This window comes from Ornithorhynchus anatinus, chromosome 21 (genome assembly GCF_004115215.2).
Source record: "Ornithorhynchus anatinus isolate Pmale09 chromosome 21, mOrnAna1.pri.v4, whole genome shotgun sequence".
Taxonomy (NCBI): Eukaryota; Metazoa; Chordata; class Mammalia; order Monotremata; family Ornithorhynchidae; genus Ornithorhynchus; species Ornithorhynchus anatinus.
Window position 1 is genome coordinate 13,235,527 of NC_041748.1, and position 23,480 is coordinate 13,259,006.

The window sequence follows — 23,480 nt, forward strand, 5'->3', positions numbered from 1 at the left end:
ATTTTTGACAGCCGCTAAACGGAAACAGAAGCAGATCGGACGCAGTCCCTGTCCCGCATGGGATTCCCAGTCTATGGGGGAGGAAGGACATCTAAAGTAAAGTGTATTTTCTTGTTTTTAAGAATAACCGATCTAGTTTTTCTTCACAGAACAGTTGTAAGATTATATGGTAACTCTACCACGTGTTTTGTCTGCTTTTTCTACAGGGGGCAGGTCAAGACAAACTAGGAATCTATGTCAAATCTGTCGTAAAAGGAGGCGCTGCAGATGTGGTTAGTTTTGAAATCTATTTGGTACTGTCAGGTGGAATGCATCTTTAGAAGTCATTTTACAACTTTAAAATTATTTCTATAACGTAAAACTCATTTTTAAATCCTGCGGCAACATCCAATATGATGTCTGTTTTTCCTCCCTTCTTCTCCTCCCCCGCCCCCTTTTCCCGAATGGGTCGTTTAGGATGGACGCCTGGCCGCGGGCGATCAGCTGCTTAGCGTGGATGGACGGAGTTTGGTAGGATTGTCTCAGGAAAGGTAGGCCTTTCTTTCTATTAAAGGGAGCCTGTGGTACAAATAGTTATTTAACTGGGCGTCGAGAGAGGAAGGATCCCTACGAAAGACCGATCGCTCATTTTTATATTTAGATCAAAGATGCCATTTTAGCAGATAAACTAGTCCCATGGAATTGTATAATGCGTATTTGAAGTTGGCGAAAGGAGAAGCTTGGAGTGCTCTGGTTTCTGTTATTGTTTTTTTAAAATAAGCACGTGACTGTTGATGGTAAATAATTAGTCAGCCTAAAGTATGCCGAGGCAATCTCTGGGATCCATGACCCAGTTGGCGATTCTCTAGAGCAGACCAGCTCTCCGCTCCGGCCACCATTCTCCAGTTAATCCCTGTCCCCTGATTCCGGCTGGAAGGCAACGTGGCCCTGGTTTTCAGGAACTGGGCAGCAGATGCTAGCCAGTTCCTGATCGGAGCTGTCGGCCGAGGGGGATGTGGAACCCTGGTCACCCATTTTTCAGGCAGGAAGCCTGCCCAGGCTGGGGTGGACGGGCCGCGGTAGCCCTTGGTAGTAATCGCCACGGGCCCGGACCAGTTTCCCACTGAAAGCAGCATGGTTCCAGGACCGCGTTCCACATTCTCTTCGGCCAGCGCCGACCTCAGTTGTGCCACGGGCCCGGGTCGCCCGCCAAAGCCGCAAATGGTCCTCGTGCTTTCAGAGGAACCCTGTTAGAAAGCCACCGGCCGCGGGCCTTAGGCCGCGAAAGGGCGCTTGTCCTCTCAGTTCTTGGGAGCCGGGTCTCAGCCAAGAAATGGGCATCAGTGTGTTCCATTTATCCAATTCTTCTCCCAGGGCAGCAGAACTCATGACCAGAACAGGTTCTGTGGTAACATTAGAAGTAGCCAAACAAGGAGCGATTTACCACGGTCTCGCCACTCTGCTCAATCAGCCATCTCCGATGATGCAAAGAGGTAAGGGATGTGTCTCGCGAAAACCCGACTGCTCCCATTCCACTGGGAACAGATGTTTCTCTTGTAGATAGTTAGTGGTAATAATTATAATAATTATGGTGGTAGGCGTTTAGTAGGTGCCGAGCCCTGGAGCAGATACAAGATAATCAGATTAGACACAGCCCTGGGTCCTCTCAGACCTACAGAGTAAGAGGTGTGGAGAGCTGGTATCTTCTCCCTATTTTACAGAGGAGGAAATGGAGGCAAAGGGAGGTTATCAAACTCGCCTAAGTTACAGAACAGGGATTAAAAACCAGATCTCTTGACTCCCAGACCCTTGCTCTTTCCACTTGTCATACTGCCTTACGGCTTGAGGACTTTTGCTTTGTTTAGGGAGTTGGAAACTTGAAAGAGTTTAAATGATAACAAAAGATTGTCTTGCCTTCCTATCTTCTCCAAATGGGGAAGAAGCTCGCTTGAAAGGGTGTATGCACATAAGAATTACCCTTCCTCTTCATTCAGAAAGTCACCTTGCCGGAGCACAGACGTAGGTAGGAGTCCGAAGGACCAGGGTTCTCATCCTGGCTCTACCACACGTCTGCTGGGTGACCTAGAGCAAGTCACTTCACTTCTCTCTGCCTCAGTTAACTCATCTCTAAAATGGGGATTAAGAGTGTGAACCCTTAATGGGACAAGGACTGTATTCAATCAGATTGACTTCTGTCTATCCCAGTGCTTGGCACTTAGTAAGCGCTTAACGAGAACAAGAATAATAATAATGATGTCACATTCCAGTTGCGCTACTGCATCAGCCTCCCCGCTGCCCTCCCTGCCCTCCAATCTCTCCCTTCTGCGAGAGAAGCAGCGTGGCTTAGTGGAAAGAGCACGGGCTTGGGAGTCAGAGGTCATGGGTTCTAATTCTGGCTTCGCCACCTGTCTGCTGTGTTAACTTGGGCAAGTCACTTGTCTGTGCCTCAGTTACCTCATCTGTAAAAATGGGGATTAAAAAAAAAATGTGAGCCCCACAAGGGACAACCTGATTACCCTGTATCTACCCCAGTGCTTAGAACAGTGCTCTGCACAGAGTAAGCGCTTAACCAATACCATAACTATTATTATTATTCTGCAGTCTGTACTTCACTCTGTTGCCCAGATCACTTTTCTAAATCCTGGTCCTTCGCATGCCATCCCATTCCTCAAAAGCCTTCATTCAGTTGTATTTATCGAGCACAGGACTAAGCGCCTACGAGAGTATAATACAACAATAAACAGGCACATTTCCTGCCCACAGTGAGCATATAGTCTAGAGATGGGGAGACAGATATTAATATAAATGAATGACAGATGTATAAGTGCTGTGGGGCTGGGAGCAGGGAAGAACAAAGAGAACCAGTCAGGGTGTTGCAGAAGGGAGTGGGAGAAGAGGAATTGGGGGGCTTAGTCAGGGAAGGCCATTAAGGTTTGTAAGTGTGGGGAGAGTAATTGTTGGATTTGAGGAGGGAGGACATTCCAGGCTTGGGGCAGGACGTGGACGAAGCGTCCGTGGCGAGATAGATGAGATCGAGGCACAGTGAGAAGGTTGTTTTCACTGGTTGTCTGTTTCTCTCTGTATCAGTCAAGCAGTCTATCTGTTGAGCTCTTATCTTTTTTTTTTCACTTGTCAAGCACTTACTACATGCCAGGCACCATTCTAAGCGTTGGGGTGATGACAAACTAAAGAGGTTGGACTCCGTCCCTGTCGCACCTAGGGATCACAGTCGTAATCCCTATTTTACAGCTGAGGTAACTGAGGCACAGAGAAGTAAAGCGAGTAGCCCAAAGTCACACAAGGCAAGTGGCGGAGCAGGAATTAGAACCCAGATCCTTCGGACTCCCAGGCGCACACTCCGTCCACTGGGCCACAGTGCTTCTCTTACTTTGTGCAGAACACTGTACTAAGCACGGGCCTTAGTTGGAAGACATGTTCCCTGCCAAAAAGGGCCTTAGAATCTTGGAAGCAGAAGGTCTTGACCCTTGACTTGAAGGAACACCATCAGCTCTCTCTCCCTTTATCTCTTCTCACCGTACCCCAGCTCTCTCTCTGAAACGAATCTCTTCATTGAGCCTCTGGCCTCTAACCCATTGCTCAGACCCTTGATCTCTCTCTCCCCTTTCATATCTGACAAACCACAACTCTCCCCTTCTTCAAAGCCCTCCTGAGATCACGTCTTCTCCCAGGGGCCTTCCCCAGTTAATTCCTCTTTCTCTTCTCTTCGCACAGAAGCAGCGTGGCTTAGTGGAAAGAGCACGGCCTCGGGAGTCGGAGTTTGTGGGTTCTAATCCCGGCTCTCCCGTTTGTCAGCTGTGTGACTTCACTTCTCTGTGCCTCAGTTACCTCCTCTGTAAATGGGGATTAAGACTGTGAGCCCCAAGTGGGACAACCTCATTGCCTTGTATCTACCCCAGCATTTAGAACAGCGCTTGGCTCATATTAAGCGCTTAACAAATACCGTCATTATCATTATCATTCTGTCTAGCTCACGTCTACCCACCTCAGCAAGAGCACGGGCCTGGGAGTCAAAAGGTCATGGGTTCTAATCCCAGCTTCACAACTTGTCTGCTGTGTGACCTTGCGCGAGTCACTTAAATTCTGTGCCTCAGTTACCTCCTCTATAAAACGGGGATTAAGATTATGGGACAGGGACTTTGTGTCCGAACTGGTTAATTTGCATCTATCCCAGCGCTTACTATAGTGCCTGGCATGTAGTAAGCACCTAAGAAGTGCTATTGATTAAAAAAAAGCTCCACCCAGAGATTCCCAGATATTATGAGAAATAGTTGTCTTTTTGCCTGACTTGATTGAAAGAATGCTTATAGAAGACGTGATTCAGATGACAAAAAAAAAATTCCAATACCAATGCGTGCGTTTTGGGGGACTGGTACAAAATACTTGAGGAGAGGAAAAAAAATTGAAACCCATCATTGACAGTGGCTATTCCATCACTGTATGCCTTTATTCAAGTAGAAGATGTACAGTGTTAAAGGGCTTAGGGCACTGTATGTATGTGTTTCCTGGTATTTCTTGAAATCTGCCATTTTCTCCTCAACCTGTGGGGACTGTGTGTTTGCTAAACTAGGCCGCCTTCTTGAAAACAGAATTGGAAACCTTTGCAGAGAGGAAACTTTCTCTTTAACAGCCTGTCTCGTTGCAGTTTCAGACCGCCGTGGCTCAGGTAAGCCTCGACCAAAGAGTGAAGGTTTTGAGTTGTATAATAATTCTGCTCCAAATGGGTCACCCGAGAGCCCTCCGCTGACCTGGACAGAATACAACGAACCAAAGAAGTTGTCGGGGGATGACCGCCTGACGAAGAATCGCGCCGATCACCGTTCCAGTCCCAATGTAGCAAGTAAGCATAAGCCCCCGGGGAGGTTTGTAGGGCTGCCATCTTCCTCTTTCTCCCCCATCTTTGGAAGGAAGAGTGCTTTCCTCGAAAAGACCACATCCATCCACGTATATGCAATAAGCAATTTGGTGCCATCATAGGAACTTGGAAAGAAAGCCTGGGTAATATTTTTAGAAATCAGTAAATTATATCCAAAGTACCACGACTTGATATCAAGTTTACCCAGCACCTCGCCGAGGCCTGATGCAGTGGCTTCGATGGACAGGTATATAAACAGTGATTTTGTCGTGATTTTACGGTATCAGGAAATGCTAGTTACGGTATAGGAATAGAACAGGAACATTTTATACAAACATCTGGATAATGCTTCTGGCGCCAGGTGGAAAATTGTGGTCTGAATTTTTTTTTTTTTTTAATTGTCCGGATTGTGGAAACATTTGAGGTTTATCTCTGAAATCCGGTTTGCTTATGAAGTTGTGTATCATCATTGTTATTCATGTGATTTGTGTGTGTGTGTGTGTGTGTGTGTGTGTGTGAAAGCAATAAGACTCTTTTTTGTCTCAAAGACCAGCCTCCTAGCCCTGTTGGAAAAAATGCTTATGCCGCCGGAACGACTGCCAAGATAACATCAGTCTCTACTGGAAATCTCTGCACCGAGGTTAGAAGGGTCATGCCAAAAATTTCTTGTTACCCTGAGACACCTTTGGAAATAGTTTATCCCAATTCTTGAGTTTGCCATTTTTGCTTAGAGTGACCCTCTTTATGTGAATTTAATTTTGCTATTGAACTGTGCTAATGAGTCACTAACTTAGCCGCATTGAATTTCTACTTGGATCTTTGTTTTGTGAACAATAAATCTCCCAAAATCTGCCCCTCCTTGTCCCTGTGGGAATGAGAAAGGAACCACAGCTATCCACATTTCTTTCTAAATTAAAATGTACTTTTGGGAATTTTCCAGTGAAACCTTGGGGAAAATTCTTGAGAGTTAAAGTTAGAAATAAACTTGCAGCTTCTCCCTTCCATCCTCTGGAAATCACATCTCCTCCAAGAGGCCTTTGTTTCCCCAACTCTCCATATTCACCTCCAACTCAGCCACCTAGCACTTATATATCTTTATTTGTGCTGACCCTATGTGCTAATCTTCTCACTGTGCCTCCTTCTCACCTGTCCCGCCATCGACCCCTGGCCCACGTCCTACCTCTGGCCTGGAAAGCCCTCCCTCCTCACACCAATCACACTTCCCCTCTTCAAAGTCCTACTGAAGATTCACCTCCTCCAGGAGGCCTTCCCAGACTAAGCCACCCTTTTCCTCAACTCCTCCCCTCCCCAACGCCCCGACTCCCTCCTTTTGCTCTCCCCCCACCTTACAGCACTAGCGTATATATGTACAAATCTATACTTATATTTCTATTAATGGCTATTTACTTGTTTTGATGTGTACATATACCTATAATTCTATTTATATTGATATTATTGATGCCTGTTTACTTGTTCTGATGTGTGTATATACCTATAATTCTATTTTATTGATGTCCGTTTATTTGTTTTCATGTCTTTCTCCCCCCTTCTATACTGTGAGCCTGTTGTGGGCAGGGATTGTCTCTCTTTGTTGCTGAATTGTACTTTCCAGGTGCTTAGGATAGTGCTGTGCACCCAGTAAGCGCTCAATGAATGTGATCGAATGACTGGGCGAATGCATATATCCATAGTATATGTTAATGTCTGTTCCCCTTCTAGAGTGTAAGCTCCTCACGGTCAGGGAACATGTCTGTTGTTTTGGACTCTCCCAAGCGCTTAGTCCAGTGCTCGGCACAGAGTGAGCACTCAGTAAATACCATCGATAGAATGATTGATTGGAAATAGAGCACAGCCTGCACCCTTAAGGTAAACTGCTGTGGGTAGAGAGGGGAGCACTTGAACGTTTAGTCGACAACTGGATCAGGGGTCCAGTATCCTGGTTAATTCTCTGAAATGTACAAAATCCAAATAATAGTAAAAATAATTGTGGTATTTGTAAAGCGCTTACTATGTGCCAGGCACTGTGTTATGCACTGGGGTGGATCTAAGCAACTTAGGTGTGACATAGATGCTAAGTAGCAGGTGGAAGGAATTTTTCCAGAAAATAATTAAAGGTAAAAGGTTCTTCCACTGTTGAAAATGGTTGTACTTTAGCATTTCTTTTCTGTTCTCTTCGTTTTCCAGGAGCAGACACCACCCCCAAGACCCGAAGCTTACCCTATTCCCACTCAGACATACACTCGAGAATATTTCACTTTTCCAGCTTCCAAATCCCAGGATCGTATGGGTCCTGCTCAGAACCAATGGACAAATTACGAAGAAAAGCCACCTATCCAGACAGAAAGTAACCGCTCCAGTATCGCAATGCAGGTTAGAAATGAATCATGTAATCGAAGCTTCACTCTTGTTTGTGGTAAACATTTGGGTGGGATGTGGGGGCGGGCGGGGGGAGAGAATCTACCTTACGCTAGCCCGAAATGGGGCTGCATTTGGATTCCGTCAGAGATAATAATAATAACTGTGGTATTCATTAACGCTTACCGTGTTCTAAGCGCTTGGGAAGCTACACGGTAATCAGGTTGTACCCAGTCCTTGCCCTACTTGGGGCTCACAGCCTTGATCGCCATTTTACAGATGAGATAACTGAAGCACAGACAAGGGAAGTGACTTAGGCGAGGCCACGGAGCAGACGAGTGGCAGAGGCAGGATGAAAACCCAGGTCTTTCTAACTCCCGGGCCCATGTTCTAACCAGAGATCTTAGACAACCGCTGCAGAAGCGGAGGGAAACCCCTGGGGTGAGCATGACGTAGCTGGGATGATGGTCCCATATCGGTTTTGTCAACCATTCATGAAGGTTTATAAAGTGTTCCTTGTCAATAATGTCCTCAAACCCTAAAGGGGAGAAAGAGGGGCGAGGGAAGAATATGCCTTATATATAGATCAAATGTGGGTTGAGGCAGGTGAGGGATTCTTTGTGAGGCATAGAATCATGAGCTTGTATTTACTAACCCATTCCAGAAATTTTTGCTTTTTCTTTTTAAAGAATTCCCCCTTACTCATTCAATGCCAAAGGAGGCTGCTCTCTTAGAAGTAATCACGTAATCCATAGTAAGCGAAGCGTAAAAAGGCATTGGGAATATAAAACATTCTTTGTGAATTCTCTCACATCACACAGTGATACACCTTCTTATTTTAACGGAATGAAATGCGGTTTCAGGAAATGGTTGTACGGTGACCCGTCATCTCTTTCCTCCATGATTCACCGTTCTGTTTGGAAAATCTGGATAGGGAAGCAGAGCTTCCCAGTCCACCCATAAATAACAGGAACATCAAAAATTCTATCTGAGCCAGTCGTCCACCAGTGTCAGGGAGGAGAACTTCATCACCCCCACAAAAGGATGGATTTGTACTGGAGGACAGTGAGAAGTTTGCTTCTCTCTGGTTCTCAAGTGGAATGAAACTGAGAGCGCCGAGAATGTGCTGGTTGCCTCTCGTGTTTATTTTCCTTTAAAAGCGAGGTGAACATCACCTGTAGTTGTAGGAGTGAAGGGCCAAGTAGTGTGGTGTTCAGCAAGGCAAGCTCACAAATCCAGAATGAATCCCAAACACTTTAAATGGGTTTCAAATACCTTTAGCAAATGTCTGGAAGCTAATGGTCATTTCAGTGACTTTGGTGTCATATATACACCCTCCACACTCACCCTCTTCTTCTCTGAGATGGGAGTTGGATTCTCATAGAACCTGCTTTTAAGGAAAACTTGGGTTGTAGTAGTTACCTCTTCCCAGTCATTTTTTCGATGCCACATCTTGCAGTATCCAGACATGCTTGGGGTAACGAGTTGGCTCTTTGGTCTAGAGGTACGAGTGTCGTTTGGGTTGTGAGTTCAAATCCCGGGTGGGCCCATCCTTTATAGAGAAGCTGCATAGCGTAGTGGATAGAGCACGGACCTCGGAGTCAGAAGGTCATGGGTTCTGATTCCGGCTCTGCCACACGTCTGCTGTGTGACCTTGGGCCAATCACTTCACTTCTCTGGGCTATAATAATCTCATCTATAAGCGCCATGTAGGTCAGGGGCTGTGTCCTACCTGATTTGCTTGTATTCATTGATTCATTCAATCGTATTTATTGAGCACTTACTGTTTACAGAGTACTGTGCTAAGCGCTTGAATGTACAATTCGGCAACAGATAGAGACAGTCCCTGCCCATCGACGGGCTCGCAGTCTATGAGGGGGAGACAGAAAAACAAAACAAGTAGACAGGCTTGTATCTACCCCAGTGCTTAATATAGTGTCTGGCATGTAGTAAGTGCTTAAATACCATTATTATTATTATTATTACTTAATTTCTCTGGGCCTCAGTTCCCTCATCTGTAAAATATGGATTAAGGCTGTGAGCCCCATGTGGGACAGGGGGACCGTCCAAGCCGAATTGCTTGTATCTACCACAGTGCTTAATACGGTCCCTGACACGTAGTAAGTGCTTAGCAGATAGAATTATCGTTAACACCATGTCCTAATCCTGCCGTCGCACCCTGCCCGAAACGGGCGATGGAAACGCGAGTTCCGGGCAAACCGAGCCTGTGGCCAAAAGCGGAAGCGTCATGGGTTTTTGTCTGACTGTCTTGCAGCGAGCGGCTCATTCTCAAGAAGAACTGCGAGACGATAAAGACGACCAGCCGGAACGGCCCCACCTAGACATGAGTACGCGCCGAGATCTGGATTACCTGGATCGGAAGTCCGACAGCGACACCTGGCCGAATCAGAGTTCCTCGGTGGAGTCCAGCACGTCCAGCCAAGAGCACCTGAACCACTCCTCCAAATCGCTCACGCCCGGCTCCACTCTGACCAAGAGCGGGCCCGGCCGCTGGAAGACGCCGGCCCCGGTGGTCGCTCCCCAGCCGGTCCGGACGGATCCGCCCCCGCCGCCGCCTCCCCCGGCGATGCATTATGTCGCCGACCCCGACGGGATTCCCGCGGAGCTGCTCCTGCCTCCACCGCCTCCCCTCAACCAGTTCATCCCGCCGTCGGCAGCGGCGGAGCGTAGGAAGAGGGAGGAGCATCAGCGGTGGTACGAAAAGGAGAAGGCGCGCTTGGAGGAAGAGCGAGAAAGGAAGCGGCGCGAGCAGGAGAGGAAGCTGGGGCTGATGCGCGCCCAGCCACCGACCCCCGCCCCGGTCCCGCCGGCCGCCCAGCCGGCCAAGCCGGAGAAGCCGCCCGCGTCGGCCAGGCCCCAGGAGACCGTCATCCGGGAGCTTCAGCCTCAGCAGCAGCCCCGGACCATCGAGCGGAGAGATCTGCAGTACATCACCATCAGCAAAGAGGAGCTCTCCTCCGGCGACAGCCTGTCCCCGGACCCGTGGAAGAGGGACGCCAAGGAGAAGTTAGAGAAGCAGCAGCAGATGCACATCGTGGACATGCTGAGCAAAGAGATCCAGGACCTCCAGAACAAGCCGGACCGCACGGCCGAAGAGAACGACCGTCTCCGCAAGCTGATGCTCGAGTGGCAGTTCCAGAAGAGGCTCCAGGAGTCCAAGCAGAAGGACGAAGACGAGGAGGAGGAGGAGGACGACGATGTGGATGCCATGTTCATCATGCAACGCCTGGAGGCCGAAAGAAGAGCAAGGGTAAAGGGGAAAAATCCTTTGGGTGTGCGTATCTAGGATCTCTCTTCTTCTGCATGGAGGGTTTCGCGCGTACGTTTCGTACTCGTGCCGTAGCGTACTCTAGAGAGGATAGTCACCTTGCACTGTCTCGTGACGTTTAGAGAGAGAGAGAGAGAGAGAGAGAGCAAGAGGGGCGTGTGTGTGTCTGCATCGGGGGGCTGGGAGGAGAACGGGAGGGTGAGACTCACTGCAAAAAGCACAGAGCGAATTGCCATAAGTAAATAACGGGATGTCGACAGGGCCATTGCCGGATCTGACCGGTGGCCCGACCGGCTTGAGATTCGGGGGCCGTCGGGGTGGGCGACAAAATTAAAAACGGATTTGCCGATAGGACCGGATAGTCTTGAGGCTGCTGGAATCAGTAGTCAAGGGTGCTTGCAGCGTGGCTCAGTGGAAAGAGCCCGGGCTTGGGAGTCAGAGGACATGGGTTCGAATCCCCACTCTGCCACTTGTCAGCTGTGTTACTGTGGGCGAGTCACTTAACTTCTCTGTGCCTCAGTTCCCTCATCTGTAAAATGGGGATTAAGACTGTGAGCCTCATGTGGGACAACCTGATTACCCTGTTTCTACCCTAGCACTTAGAACAGTGCTGTGCACATAGTAAAAGTTTAACAAATACCAATATTATTATTATTATTATTATTAAGCTCTTACTATGTGCCAAGCACTGTTCTAAGCACCGGGGGGATACAAGGCAATCAGGTTGTCCCACATGGGATTCACAGTCTTCATCCCCATTTTACAGAGGAGGTAACTGAGGCACAGAGAAGTGAAGTGACCTGCCCAAAGTCACACAGTTGACAAGAGGCGGAGCCGGGATTAGAACCCACGACCTCTGACGCCCAAGCCCGGCTCTTTCCACTGAGCCACGCTGCTTCTCTAAAGAGTCTTAGTCCCTCTTTTGAATCGGTTATTTTCCAGCAGAGGTGATTCCTCTCTCTCTCTCTCCATGCCCTTCCCGCTCCTGAGTCATCCCAGTCCTGCCGTGCCATTCCCCTCCCGCCCACCCGGGGGAATAAAAAAAAAAAGAAAGAAAACACCAATTCTTTGGTCATTTTTTGTTTGGCCTTGGTTCCGTCTCTCATTTGGCTGCTACGCCAAGGGACCCGGCCCTGCAAGAGCTTGCCGGATGAAAGAATGCAGTGCTACCTGAAAAAGCCCAAACATGCCCGGCCACGATCCCGGCAGACCTTCTCCACTTTCAGTCCTCTTCAAGGTGCACTTTCTCCGAGAGGCTCTTTCAGTTCGGCGGGCCGTTATCCGGCGAGGGTTCCAAACGTGCCACCGGGTTCTTGACATCACACCTTCGGTCTCTGAGCCGACCCGGTTGTAGTTTTCTTCATTTCAAGGGGAATCCCTGCTATTTGGTTTTAGTTTCCTGGGGAAGCGAAGCCATGTTTCATGGGGGGTTTGACCGTAACAAAACATCTGATCGATGCCTGAGCCTTTTGTGGCAGAAGCCCTCGTGGAAGGTTTTCATCCTTGGAGAATTTTAACGGGTGTCAATAATACCGCAAATGTCTATCCGATCGAGATCATCGTGACATTTGATTTCTGTAAACGTAGTCTCGGGGCCCCCCTCCAGATCGACTTCTCTTCTTTGCCTCCCGAGACTGACGTAATTGCTATTAGATGGAATACGATAGATGTGCCACCCTTAGGAACTAGGGGAAAGAAAAACAAAGTATGTTCTTTGCTAGCCAAGTAAGCTAAACCCAAGCCTTGTCTCTACTAGTTATAAAACCTGTAAGCATAAACATTCTTCTGAAGTACCCTTTGTGTGAAGAAATATCAGTTTTAATATATCGTATTGTGATTTGTGATCCAGCCCAAACATGACTCAGAAGGGTAGCCTAGACTCTTAGTCTGTTTCCTGAAAGCTGCATTTATTATAAATGCTTTTTTCTGACCAGTGGAGTCTTTCCAAAGGTTGTGATCATTGGAAAATTATGCTAGCCTGAAATGAATTATTGAAAATAGAAAATGCCCTACCCTCATTCATTTTTCTAGTAACTTTTTTCTTTTGATTGACAGCTGTATTTTCCAGAATCAGATAAGTTGTTCGATCGCTAAGCAGTAAAACTCTTTGCGAGAGCTAGTTAATCGCCCCCCACCGTAGTTTTTAAGTATCTGGAACAATGAAACTCCAGTATCTGCCAACAAGGGGGTAAACCTGAATTACTGGACTGTAGAACAATCTATATCTTCCCTGGTACTTTTGATGAAGGTGAATAAAGTAGCCTCATTCTGCCAAAGTACAAATCTAAACTTACCTTTTTTTTCCCACACTTCATCTTTGTTTTTTTCCTTCTCTTATTACCTGCAGCAGACTGCTATGCCAGCAATCTCTGTTCTAGATTTGGTATGTTCTTGTTTCTGTCCCTTCTGTAACCCTTTTTCTTGTCTAGATTTCTTTTACAGTGGACGTTCTATGTTTTCTCTTAGATCCAATATCTGTCGGCCCTTCTGTTTTTTGACTCTTAGAGGTGTCCTAAATTAGGATGCAGATCAGTGAATCTGTTAGAAGCATGCGTTTCAATGTTTTTAGATTTAGCCACCTTATAGCCTCCTTCCCGCCTTCTCGTTGTTGATGTTTTAATGTTGCATTAAGGCTTTGAATTGTTTGCAGCTGCAGTCTTACAAAATTATGTGCAGAGAGGTTACAGCGTCTCTGTAAAGTTTACGTTTATAAAATCTGAGCATTTGGGGGAGAAGGGAATTTCCTATTGCGATATTCGAAGTATAGCTCTATTTTAAATATTGACATTGAGGGGAACTATGCATTTTCCTATGCTTAACTGAAATAAAATTAATGGTCGACTTCCAAGTTTAGATCCTACCCCATTATGGGAAATGGCTTTGCATGTTATTTACCTGCCAAATCAATTTACAGAAGTCGTTAAGACTAGCAAGAAATCACTAAAATCAATTTAGACAAAATAGTTGCCAGAGCATTTTCCTATTTCATTTTTTCCCCCAGATATTAACATCACTCTTCATAGGGATTGTTTTAAGTAGAAGGCTTAAATAATCCAAATCTCTTTCACTGAGGGTTTCGGTTGATGATGTGAATGAATTAACGGACAGCGTGTTTTTCAAGTTCCATGAATTTCACAAGCCCCCGAGACAGGAGAAAGCAGTGTGGCCTGGTGGAAAGAGCACAGACTTAAATTCTAATCCTGGTTCTGCCAATTGCTTACTCTGTGACCTTGGGTGAGTCACCTCACTTCCCTGAGCCTCATCTGTAAAATGAGGGTTAAATCCTCCTCCCTCCAATTTAAGGCTGTGCGTCCCAAGTGGGACAGGGACCGTGTCCAACCTCGTAAACTCATATCTCCCTCGACGCTTAGAACAGCGTTTGCCACATTAGTAAGCGTTTAACAGATACCAGACCTTGGTTTCCGTGGGTACAACTGTAAATTGGAGAGAGCGGGAGAGGCATTCGCCGTCCCGAGCCAGAGCCCCCGGGGTTAGTCGGAGGTGTATCAGCATCATAATGTGGCTCATGTGGACCAGACCCCCCCCCCCCCCCCCAGCCACCACCTCCAGCTCTCCTCGCTTCTCCCCCGTGGGGTCTCCATTGGAGTGGGGGTCTTCAGGACCTTTCACGCCATCATCCTTTTCTGCCCCCCCGTTGCTAATCCACCACACGAGCTGGGCTCGGGGTGAGGGCTGAAGAAGCAGCAGCAATCCTGTGCTTAGCTTTTCCTCTTACTTTTCTCAGTCTCGGCTGCTCCGACTTGTCGCGGGCTCGTTGGAGTGCCTGCTCGCTGGGGGCCTGCCAGTTAGGATAGCGGGAAACTTGGGCTGCATGGCCACCGAGCGGAGAGCCACTTCCAGAGTCGTGGGCGGAAATATTTTTACCCTTTCAATTCCCGGTTATTGTTATTATTACTAGTCTTATTAATTAGCTGACATTTGCTGACTATTCTGTGCAAAGCCCTGTAGGGCTGAAGGAATGGCGTCCCCTGTCAGAAATGACGGATGAGCCTTGGTTGTGAGGCCATAGCACTAAAAACCTGCGTGAAGGAATAATAATAATTGTGGTATTTTAAGTGCTTACTATGTGCAAGACACTGTACTAAGCGCTGAGGTGGATACAGACCAAATCGGGTCGGACGCAGTCCGTGTCCCACGTGGGGCTCACAGTCTCAAACCCCATTTTACCGTCGAGGTAACGGAGCCCCAGGGTAATGAAGTGACTTGCCCAAAGTCACACGGCAGACAAGTGGCCGAGCCGGGATTAGAACCCGTGACCTCGTGACTCGCAGGCCGGTGGTCTATCCACTACGCCGTGCTGCTTCTCTGATGATTTATAATGGTAACTTTCCCGCTGCTGCTTCTACCCTCTTTTCTCCGCCAGTCATGGCCCCACTGGGGTATAGAGTGTAAAAAGAGAGTAGGCACAACCGAACATAGATGGGCAGGGGTGTGCCCTGATTAATCAATCAGTGGTGTTTATTGAGCTCTTACTCTGTGCAGAGCACTGTACTGAGCACTTGGGAAAGTACAGTGCAACAGAATTAGACACGTTCCCTGCCCATGACGAGGTATATAACAATAAGCACTACTGTGGTATTTGTTAAACAGTTACTAGGTGCAGGCACTGTACTGAGCACTGGGGTTCCTGGTCTAAGTAGGAGGGAGATCAGGGAAGTTAAGTGAGTCGCCCAAGGTCACTCAGCAGGCAAGTGACTGAGCTAAGGATCCTCTGGCTCCCAGGCCTCTGCTCCTTCCAGTAGGTCCCGCTAGGTATCTGAAGGTTATTTTTCTTATTTTACGGCAGGGCCCATTTTTCACTAAAATGGCCACAGGGCAGTGCCAGTGTTGAGCTCTGGCGTTGTGTGTGGCACAGAAGACGGTAACTGTCGCGGTCTCTGCCTTCGTTAGGCACCTGCTGGGCCTGCCCGCTTTTGCAGAATGCCCTGGTGGTTTTTCAGGCCGAAACTTCCACCCCTCCTAGCCCAGCCCCAGCCGGTACATTTGTGACCGGGACCCGGGTCTCCCGATTCCCAGCACCGGCCTCTTTCCCCTGGACCATCAGCGAGATGCAGAGCTAGAAGCAGCGGCAGTAAGTTGCTGATGAAGGCAAATAATGTACTCTTCCCAGCAGGGACCACCCTAGGGTTCTTAGTAGAGGGGAAGGTATGCCATGGCCACCAGGCTCCCGTGGGATCTGTCTTCACCCTGTCTAGGGCTGGCAGAGGAGGAGATGCCACCCCACTGGTCTCTGGAAACATTGGTAGGAGCCCCCTTCTCTCCTCACCTCCTCTCCACCCCCAACATCCCCACCGCACGCACACTCATCCCCTAAAATGATTTAGACGACCTGAGATGACGATTTTATGCACGAACGACCGAGCTAATGCCTTCATATGGGGTGACTTTATTTCAGATAAACATAGTTCATCTATGATAAAATATATACAGTTTCCCCAATTTTGGATTAGTAGACATCATCCAGGAGCCTATCATACTAGAGCAGTCTAGTTTCATGCCCTTGGCCAGTTTCATTGTTCCATACTGCACAACTGGCAAATTGTCTTGGAAGAAGTAAAAGTTTAATGTCACCCTGAATCTTGCTTGTCATTGACTTATCAAAAATTATTACCAGACCATAGTTCTCTTCCGGACTTAGGGGGAGAATAGTGGAAACACAGAAACACGTGGTCTGTTGAGCATGTAAGCCGCACAGTGTGAAGCTTGTTCATCCGCTAACGTCTGTTTAACCTAAAACTGGGCAAATATCAAAACTAGGATATGGTTGGACCAGGAACAGAGGGTGCTTAGAGAAGCTTCTAAGATTTTTAGATCTGGTTTTTAGGTGAGGAGTTTGACTGTGAAATAAAGCTTTCCAAATTGGGGATGGGATGGAGGTTTCAAACTACACTTAGTTGCCTCGCTGATTTTCCTTGAGCTCTTAAACCTGTCTCAAGGTGATGTTAGTCTGGCTTCCTCTTTGATTATCACAGCGTTCAAAAGCATTGCTTCAAACGGGATAGAGTCTTTCCAAATCCTGGAAGCTTTGTTTTTTTGGTCTGCACGCAGTAAGCGCTCAGTGAATACTATCGATGGATTGATTAGGTGAGAGCAATTTCTGAACTTTATTGAAAAGGAGGGCAGCGCAGACTGATTTCATCTTCTTTTGTCATTCTTGGCTTGTTGCGGAATAGCTCTGAGCTAGCTTCCATAGTGCTGCTTACTCAGAAACCATCTCACCCACGCCATGCAATTTTCTCCTGTGATCCACTGAATTGTGCTCTGATTATTCGCTACCTTCTAATCCGGAACACCGTATCTTCATTTTTAAAATAGCAAACTTACTGATAGTAAGTTCTCTCAGAGACTAAGCCTGGGACAGTTCAACTCAGTAGCTGTAATTTGGTTTTCTTCTCCTTTCTTTAAAAGGAAAAACAAATCCTCAATTTTTGCTGATCTAAATACAAGGAAAAGAGCCCATGGCTTTGTATTTTCTAAATTGAGAACAATGAAAGCTGCAAGATGAGGGGGGGAAAAATAGTGTTTTTCTTGGAGTATGATGTGGTCACCCCTTGGTCAATTTCTGTGGTATTATAATCCTGTTTTGGTTTCTTAAACAAGCGAGTCACCCTAAAGTGAAGGCAACCAATCGGACGTATCACTGTGTCCTCGTCTTTTCTTCACCCTTCACTGGTGTGGTTCTGTAGAATCAGGGAGCGTTCTTAGAGGGGAATTACTTCAACCTGGTTGGAGCGGGAAACATTATCAAAGAAAAGGAAAAAGCAAGAACAAAACAGTTATTCAATCGCGATTTGTACTACAGTGATGGAGGCTTATATTTTATTGCTACAAATAATTCTGAGAGGTGGCAGTCAAAACTCAGTGAAACCTCAAAAGCAATCTTATGGCAAGAGAAAATAAAGGACCCTCTTTGCTGTCATGTGGTAAAATTTATTCCCACTCACCTCCTCCCCCCCAATAAAGCAGTCATTATTTGAAACCAAAAAGTTAAGCACATTTTCTTCTCTGCTACGAAAAATTCCTCGATTAACTGGAATGAATTCTGTAGTAGTTGGCACTTAACTAGATGGAAGTACAGTATTCCAGAAATCTCAAAGATCCCCCACCTTTTTAAAGACATTTATTATACTGATGCATACAGTTCTCCTCTTAGTTTGCCAAATTCTTTCCCCAAACAGGGATATTCTTGTGGAGATTTAATTATAAATTTTTTTTCAACTAAATCAGGAGTGCCATAATTCAGTTATTGGGTAGGCTCTGGCCATGCTTACCAATTTTAGATGACATTTGCCTTCCCATTCCTCTTCATTACTTGAATGTATGTGGAAAAACAGGCAGTCCTCCTGTAGCATAGTTATCACTTTAATGAATCGATTCGGAAGCACCGATTTCAAACAGATTTTCCTTTTGACAAAGACACCTTGCCTTGATTTTTAAAGTATGAAATGGGACAGAAGAGAAATTAGTGGGAGAGTCTGTAGATTCTCCTCTTCTCAGTGCCATTTGATAAGTTGTTTTTGCATATTTCCAAATGGTTATTTCGCATTTGAAGTCCTGCATTCATTTATTGGGCGGTGGGACGTGGAGTTGGGGTGGCGATAATGGAGGTCGAAAAATCTCCCGGTGTCTTTGAGGTCCTCCAAGTTCTCCTTGAATTTACCAAATGTACCTGGAAATAAAAGCCAAGAGAACAGGAATATCTTCCTCACATCTAACTGTTCTGACTTGCATAAAGCTGCTGCAAACATTCAGTAATCTTGAAAAAAGAAGAGCTCTTTCTTTCTCGTTGCTGTCCTGCTCTCTCTGTCACAGACTTTTGTGGAAAAGTAGTCTTGTGATTGTGGCAACCAAGTTTTAGAGAAATTCTCTCTAATGAGTTTTCCAGCCTTGCAGTGGTCATGTTGATCGTTCTCCCCAAGTGATCTTAGCATGGTATTTTATGTCTTTCCTTTGTCTGGTCCAGTTAGGAAGTTTTCGTAGCTTCTCCTGGGGAAGGGGCTACCGTAAAAATTAAAGGGAAATATTTGTTAGTTACAGGATGAAGAGCGCAGGCGGCAACAGCAGTTGGAAGAGATGCGTAAACGGGAAGCGGAAGACAGGGCCAGGCAAGAAGAAGAACGCCGGCGTCAAGAGGAGGAGCGAGGGAAGAGAGATGCTGAAGAAAAGGTTATGGTCCTCTGAGGAAAGCAAGAATTTTACCTACTTAATCTGAACTTAATTGTTTGGCCTGGGCAAAGTGAGATAGAAATCACATATCCCTGAGCGGCACAAGACAGAACAGGGCCTGGATACCCCAACTTTTGCTAATGGACAGAAAAAAAGCAAACAAACTTGACCCTGTGGTGGGCCCATCTCCCTCTCTTCCGAACTCCTGTTTCTTTTCCTGCCTCTTTTATTTCCTTGAGCTTGGTCTTGCCCAACCATCCGAACTCTAGTTTATACCGCTTAGCCGGGGGCCTCTGTGGACAGGGCCATTTCATCGGGGAGAATGTGCCTCATCTGACATTTTGGCAAACACATTCTTTGAGGGGATGTCTGTTTAAGCTTTATCCGTTGAACTTTTCCGTTGGGATCGGACGGGGGGAGAGAAGTGAGGCTTCCTGAACATTAAAAACTTGCAAAAGATTTATTCCCCAGGTTCATTCAATTCCAGCCAGTTCTGGAGATCTCTTTCTATACAAGGGAGAACGACCATTAAGGTCAAGGGCAAGAAGCTTCTGTAGGGTATATTTTGAGAGGCTTTTACCACAATCAGAAGCAAATGTTAGTGGTTGCCAGACACACACTGTTTCACTTAAGGGACACTTGGCCGTGGATCTAGATGTGAAGATGAGTTTTAGAAGATTTATCTTGTCAGGATTTGAGAGGATTACAGTAGCCACAGAATCTTGGTCCTGTTGTGCCCTACGCTGTGAGGACCAAATCCCGAAAAAATCAAGTCCCTCGTCTTTTTACTGAGAACTGTTTACTGAGTGTAACTTACAGCCTATTTAATTTGGTCTGAATAAAGCCCGCCTCTCCGGCCCTTTGTTCTGCTTGAATACGGTCTGGGGAGAAATTGTGACTTTGGCGCAGAGGTAGAGAACGCCTCTGGTCAATTATTTCGTCATTAGTCCAGAGGAGCGAGGCCAGTAGAAAATCCAACATAGAGTCTGAACCCGTCTTGAGAGTTAAAAGTCCAGAAGACTCTCTTTCAGAAGGGCTTGAAACGTAGATGGGAGGAAGTGCTCAAAGGAACATCCCTCAGAGCTTTACCAACCGCCGAATGTTATGATTGTATTTTGTGGTGCATCTAAACTGCATTTTGGAGGTTCGCCAAGAGCCTTAATGACTAGGGCCTTCCAGACCGCAAAGTTGGAGTGGTTTGACCGCCTGAGAGCTCTGGAACAAAAGAATGCAGCCCATCAAGAGCCGGAGAGCTGTAGAAACCATTGTAGGGCTCTCTACCCCGCCATGTTATCGCTCCCTCCTAGCCGTTCAGAAAGGTGAATTTCTCCAGTCGGTTGGTTAAGGGCTTACTTGGCTGCATTAGCAAAAATGCCTTGTAAGCATTTTGCAGTTTCCCAAAGACTCAGCTACTTTGAAGTTCCATATTGCACAGTTCTAAGGGCTTAGCAGAGAACAGTTTGTGGTTTTAGCAAAAAAAAATAAAAGTCTCTAACTCCATGAAGAAAAGAGAATTAGGATAGGAGCCGGTTTATCTGTGCAAGTCTCCGAGTTTTGGATTTCCTGAGGTGGCTTCTTAAACCAGACGAGCTGGTTGAGGGTAGTGGGAATTTTAGTAGTTGCCTCTATTCTTTCTGAATGGTGACTGAAACGGGAAGTAGATGGCCGGTATTCTCTAAGTAAACGGTCTGAACTAGGTTATAGCGAATGTCTACCGGGGAATTCGTTCTCCCCGAGTCATACAGTGTTATCTACTTTTGAAGATAGCTTAGGCAAAATGATCAGAAAGTTAGGTGGAAAGAGCAGGCGTGGGTGTTAGGATTTAGTCAAGACTTGGGTTTTTTTGAACGTTTTTCCTCCGATAAAGTTGTAGTTAAATTGATTTTATCTGGTCCGCTAGTTATTCTCCTTGAAACCTGCCAGGATGAAAACCATTTCCTTCAAAGTCGACAATGAGCTGTATTGGCTCATCAGAGATAGGTTATCCCCTAAGTGTGAAGGGGAGAGGGGGTCATTGAAGACTTCTAACTCCAAAATTTCCACGGCTGCTCGCCCAGAAGGGACAGGATTCCCCAAATTTGGTTATTTTTCCGACCAAGTAGGAATCAGTGCCTTTGGATCGGGATTTCTCAACAGTGAGATTCAGAAATTTCTCTAAACCCTCAGAGTCAGAAGGTTTTGCTGTGTGGGAAGGTGGTCTGTGAGTGCATTTGGGGAGGGATTAAGGCACACTGCCTCCGAATCTAGAGGTTCTCAGCGGTTAGGCACTGGCTGAGGTATGTAAGGAGAGGGGAACGGGTGTTTAAAAAATCAAATCGCAACTTGATCCAAATAGAAACATGATCCAGATGCCCAGGGGATCTAAAACACCCCCGTGCTACTAGAGATCCCTGGCGGAATAAATTTGGAAAACATCTTTCTCGATTCAAATCCCATTCATGCTCCTTTATTTCTCCTGTCCTTTTTATCTGTCCCTAACAGAACGGTGCTTTTTACCTTTTAAATGGAAAATGGGCCTCACTGAACGGTTTGATGTTCTTTACCCCATCCTTTCCCAGCTTGGCTATAGTTTGGCAAATGTGTTTAAGAAGTGCAACGTGTCTCATCCGCCCTACATGTCTTCTACCTCTCGTTAACACCTCTCTTTCAGTTTCTGGCTCTGTTAAGGGAATTCAGTATGCTCTGAAATAGAAATTAAGAAGACATTTTCTTCATCCCCTTGAGAGAACTGAGGGGAAGAGAGAGTCCGTATAAACTAGATAAGCCTGATGTTTTTGCAACATTTGAGCCCAAACATGACTCCTCTGCAGTCCCTAATTGAAAAAGTCTTTCTGGTTCACACACCTTTCAAGTTTGTGCCTCATAAAGGGCTGCACATAGACCTGATTGTACACAGGTTGTTTTTGGAAGTCTCCAGCAGGTAAGTCGATCTCCCCGTTTTCCCAAGCAACGGTCTCTAGGTAACGACCAACAGAGCGGAATTATGGATCAGCCCCCCCCCCCCCCCCCCCCCGCCCCAAGGTAATCACTGTGGAAAAAGAAAATAATCATCAGAACTGGAAGTAACCTGGAGAGAGGAGCTCTGTCTGCCCACATCTCTGTTGGGTTTGTACCTACACCCGCCCAGCTAATGTGGGTGCGTAGACACGGCCCTTATTTTTTCCTAGTGGCTCCTGAGGGGCCATCTCCGGTCCCTTGGAGTGTTCCCCAGGCCGGCCTGGGACCGTTTTAAGAGTAACCACCCCCTCCCAAGGGAATGCCTTGTTGGGGTTGGTGGGAAAGGGCTCGGGCTGGGGGTGTGCGGGAGACGCCGTCATGTTCTAACCCTTTCTTTGCCTGATCTCTGCACTTTTGTTTCTCCCCGGCCTACAGAGGCGACAGGAAGAAGGGTATTACACCCGGTTGGAAGCAGAAAGGCGTAGACAGCACGATGAGGCAGAACGGAGGTTGCTGGAAGCTGACGAGCCCGGTCTGTACAGGCCTCCACTTCCACGGGATTATGAGCTCCCGCCCCCACCCCCTTCAGCTAATGCTCCTCCTCCCCCACCTCAACGAAACACCTCTTACCTCAAAACACAGGTCCTCTCCCCTGACACGATCTATACTGCCAAGTTTGTTGCGTACAATGATGATGAGGAGGAGGAGGAGGAGGAGGAGGAGGATTCCAGTCTAGCAGGTCAGGATAAGTACTCCAGCACAAGAAAATCTTACGGTGACCTTCCTCCTGCCGTCCTTAAGCCACAGCAGCCCTTCTGCCAGCCACGCCCAGTCTCGGATGGCATCTTTCTTTCCGCCTCATTCCGGCCGCCTTCGGTCAATGCCAACAGTACTGCTTCCAAAACAGGCCACCCCCCGCCCCCACCAAAAAAACCAAGTTCCTTCCATCCCAGCAACTGGAAAGGTAGAGCTCAAAACACGGCGAATGAAATTCAAACCTTCTTCTCCTCTACGTAGTTGGAATCTCTCTGCACTGATCCCGTAGAAACTAGATAAATCGCTCACTTTGGTCATTTTGATTTCACTCGATCACTGTTCTCGGCATGGTGGTCTCCCTCTAACTTTGATTGTAACGTCCACGCGAATCCTCCTTTGTTAAAACGTTTCGATTCTGTGTGATTTCCTTGATCCTTTCCAAATCTCCTCCTCTCACGAAATGACAACAATCAATCCTCTTCAGTAATTTTCCAATCAATTCGAAGTACTGTTGGTCTTGGCTGTCATTCTCCGCCTCTTCAAGTGACTGTTGTTTTTGGTTGAACTCACGCTTTTTTCCATGCATTTTAATAAGCAGAAAGGGGTCGTTTCTGTTTGCTGTCTAGCTTGAGGGATTGAGCTTTAGCTTTCACGCCGGCTTGATGAGGTCGGGGAGGCGACTCCATTATAAATTAAATGCTGTATGCAGATGGCTTTTTAAGGGACCCTCTCTGTACGCTTTTGAAAGCTCCTGCCCAATAGGAATGCCCGTATAAGGCACACGGATGGGCCTGTTGAGCCCTCGCTTAAAAGCCCCAAATCACTGATTCTTTCACCAGTCGAGCGCAGCCTACCTCATGACAGGGGAATCAGAGAACCTCCAGTTTCATCACTGTTCCACTTTTCTTCCTCCTCCCGTCCCTAAACGAACATTCCTCGTGTCTCATTTCTCTCCCCCCCGCCCACCTCCGTTCACTGTCAGTTCACAACCATCCTGGTAGTTAAAGCGTAGTGGAAATGTAGTTGTGCCTTAATTGTAAGCCTCTACGTTAGCTGCAGAGCACCACGGGTTTTTGCATCTCTCCTCCGACCCGGAACCTTTAG

The 23,480-nt window shown here is 46.9% G+C and overlaps 1 protein-coding gene across 21 annotated transcripts in view; it reads left to right on the forward strand.

Annotated features, from left to right (window-relative positions):
* AFDN (afadin, adherens junction formation factor) overlaps positions 1-23,480 on the forward strand; it is a 205,062-nt gene that overhangs the window by 175,121 nt on the left and 6,461 nt on the right. For 6 of the 21 annotated variants that reach the window (XM_029049191.2, XM_029049196.2, XM_029049199.2 and 3 more), the window contains 10 exons: positions 207-272; positions 457-530; positions 1,354-1,472; positions 4,643-4,837; positions 5,401-5,492; positions 7,037-7,222; positions 9,483-10,502; positions 12,844-12,879; positions 18,549-18,683; positions 22,056-22,584. In XM_029049191.2, coding sequence (XP_028905024.1) covers positions 207-272; positions 457-530; positions 1,354-1,472; positions 4,643-4,837; positions 5,401-5,492; positions 7,037-7,222; positions 9,483-10,502; positions 12,844-12,879; positions 18,549-18,683; positions 22,056-22,584 — 2,452 coding nt within the window. Of the gene's footprint in view, positions 1-206; positions 273-456; positions 531-1,353; positions 1,473-4,642; positions 4,838-5,400; positions 5,493-7,036; positions 7,223-9,482; positions 10,503-12,843; positions 12,880-18,548; positions 18,684-22,055; positions 22,585-23,480 lie in introns of those variants that run through there. The other 15 variants (XM_029049209.2, XM_029049204.2, XM_029049205.2 and 12 more) reach the window with 11 other exon arrangements.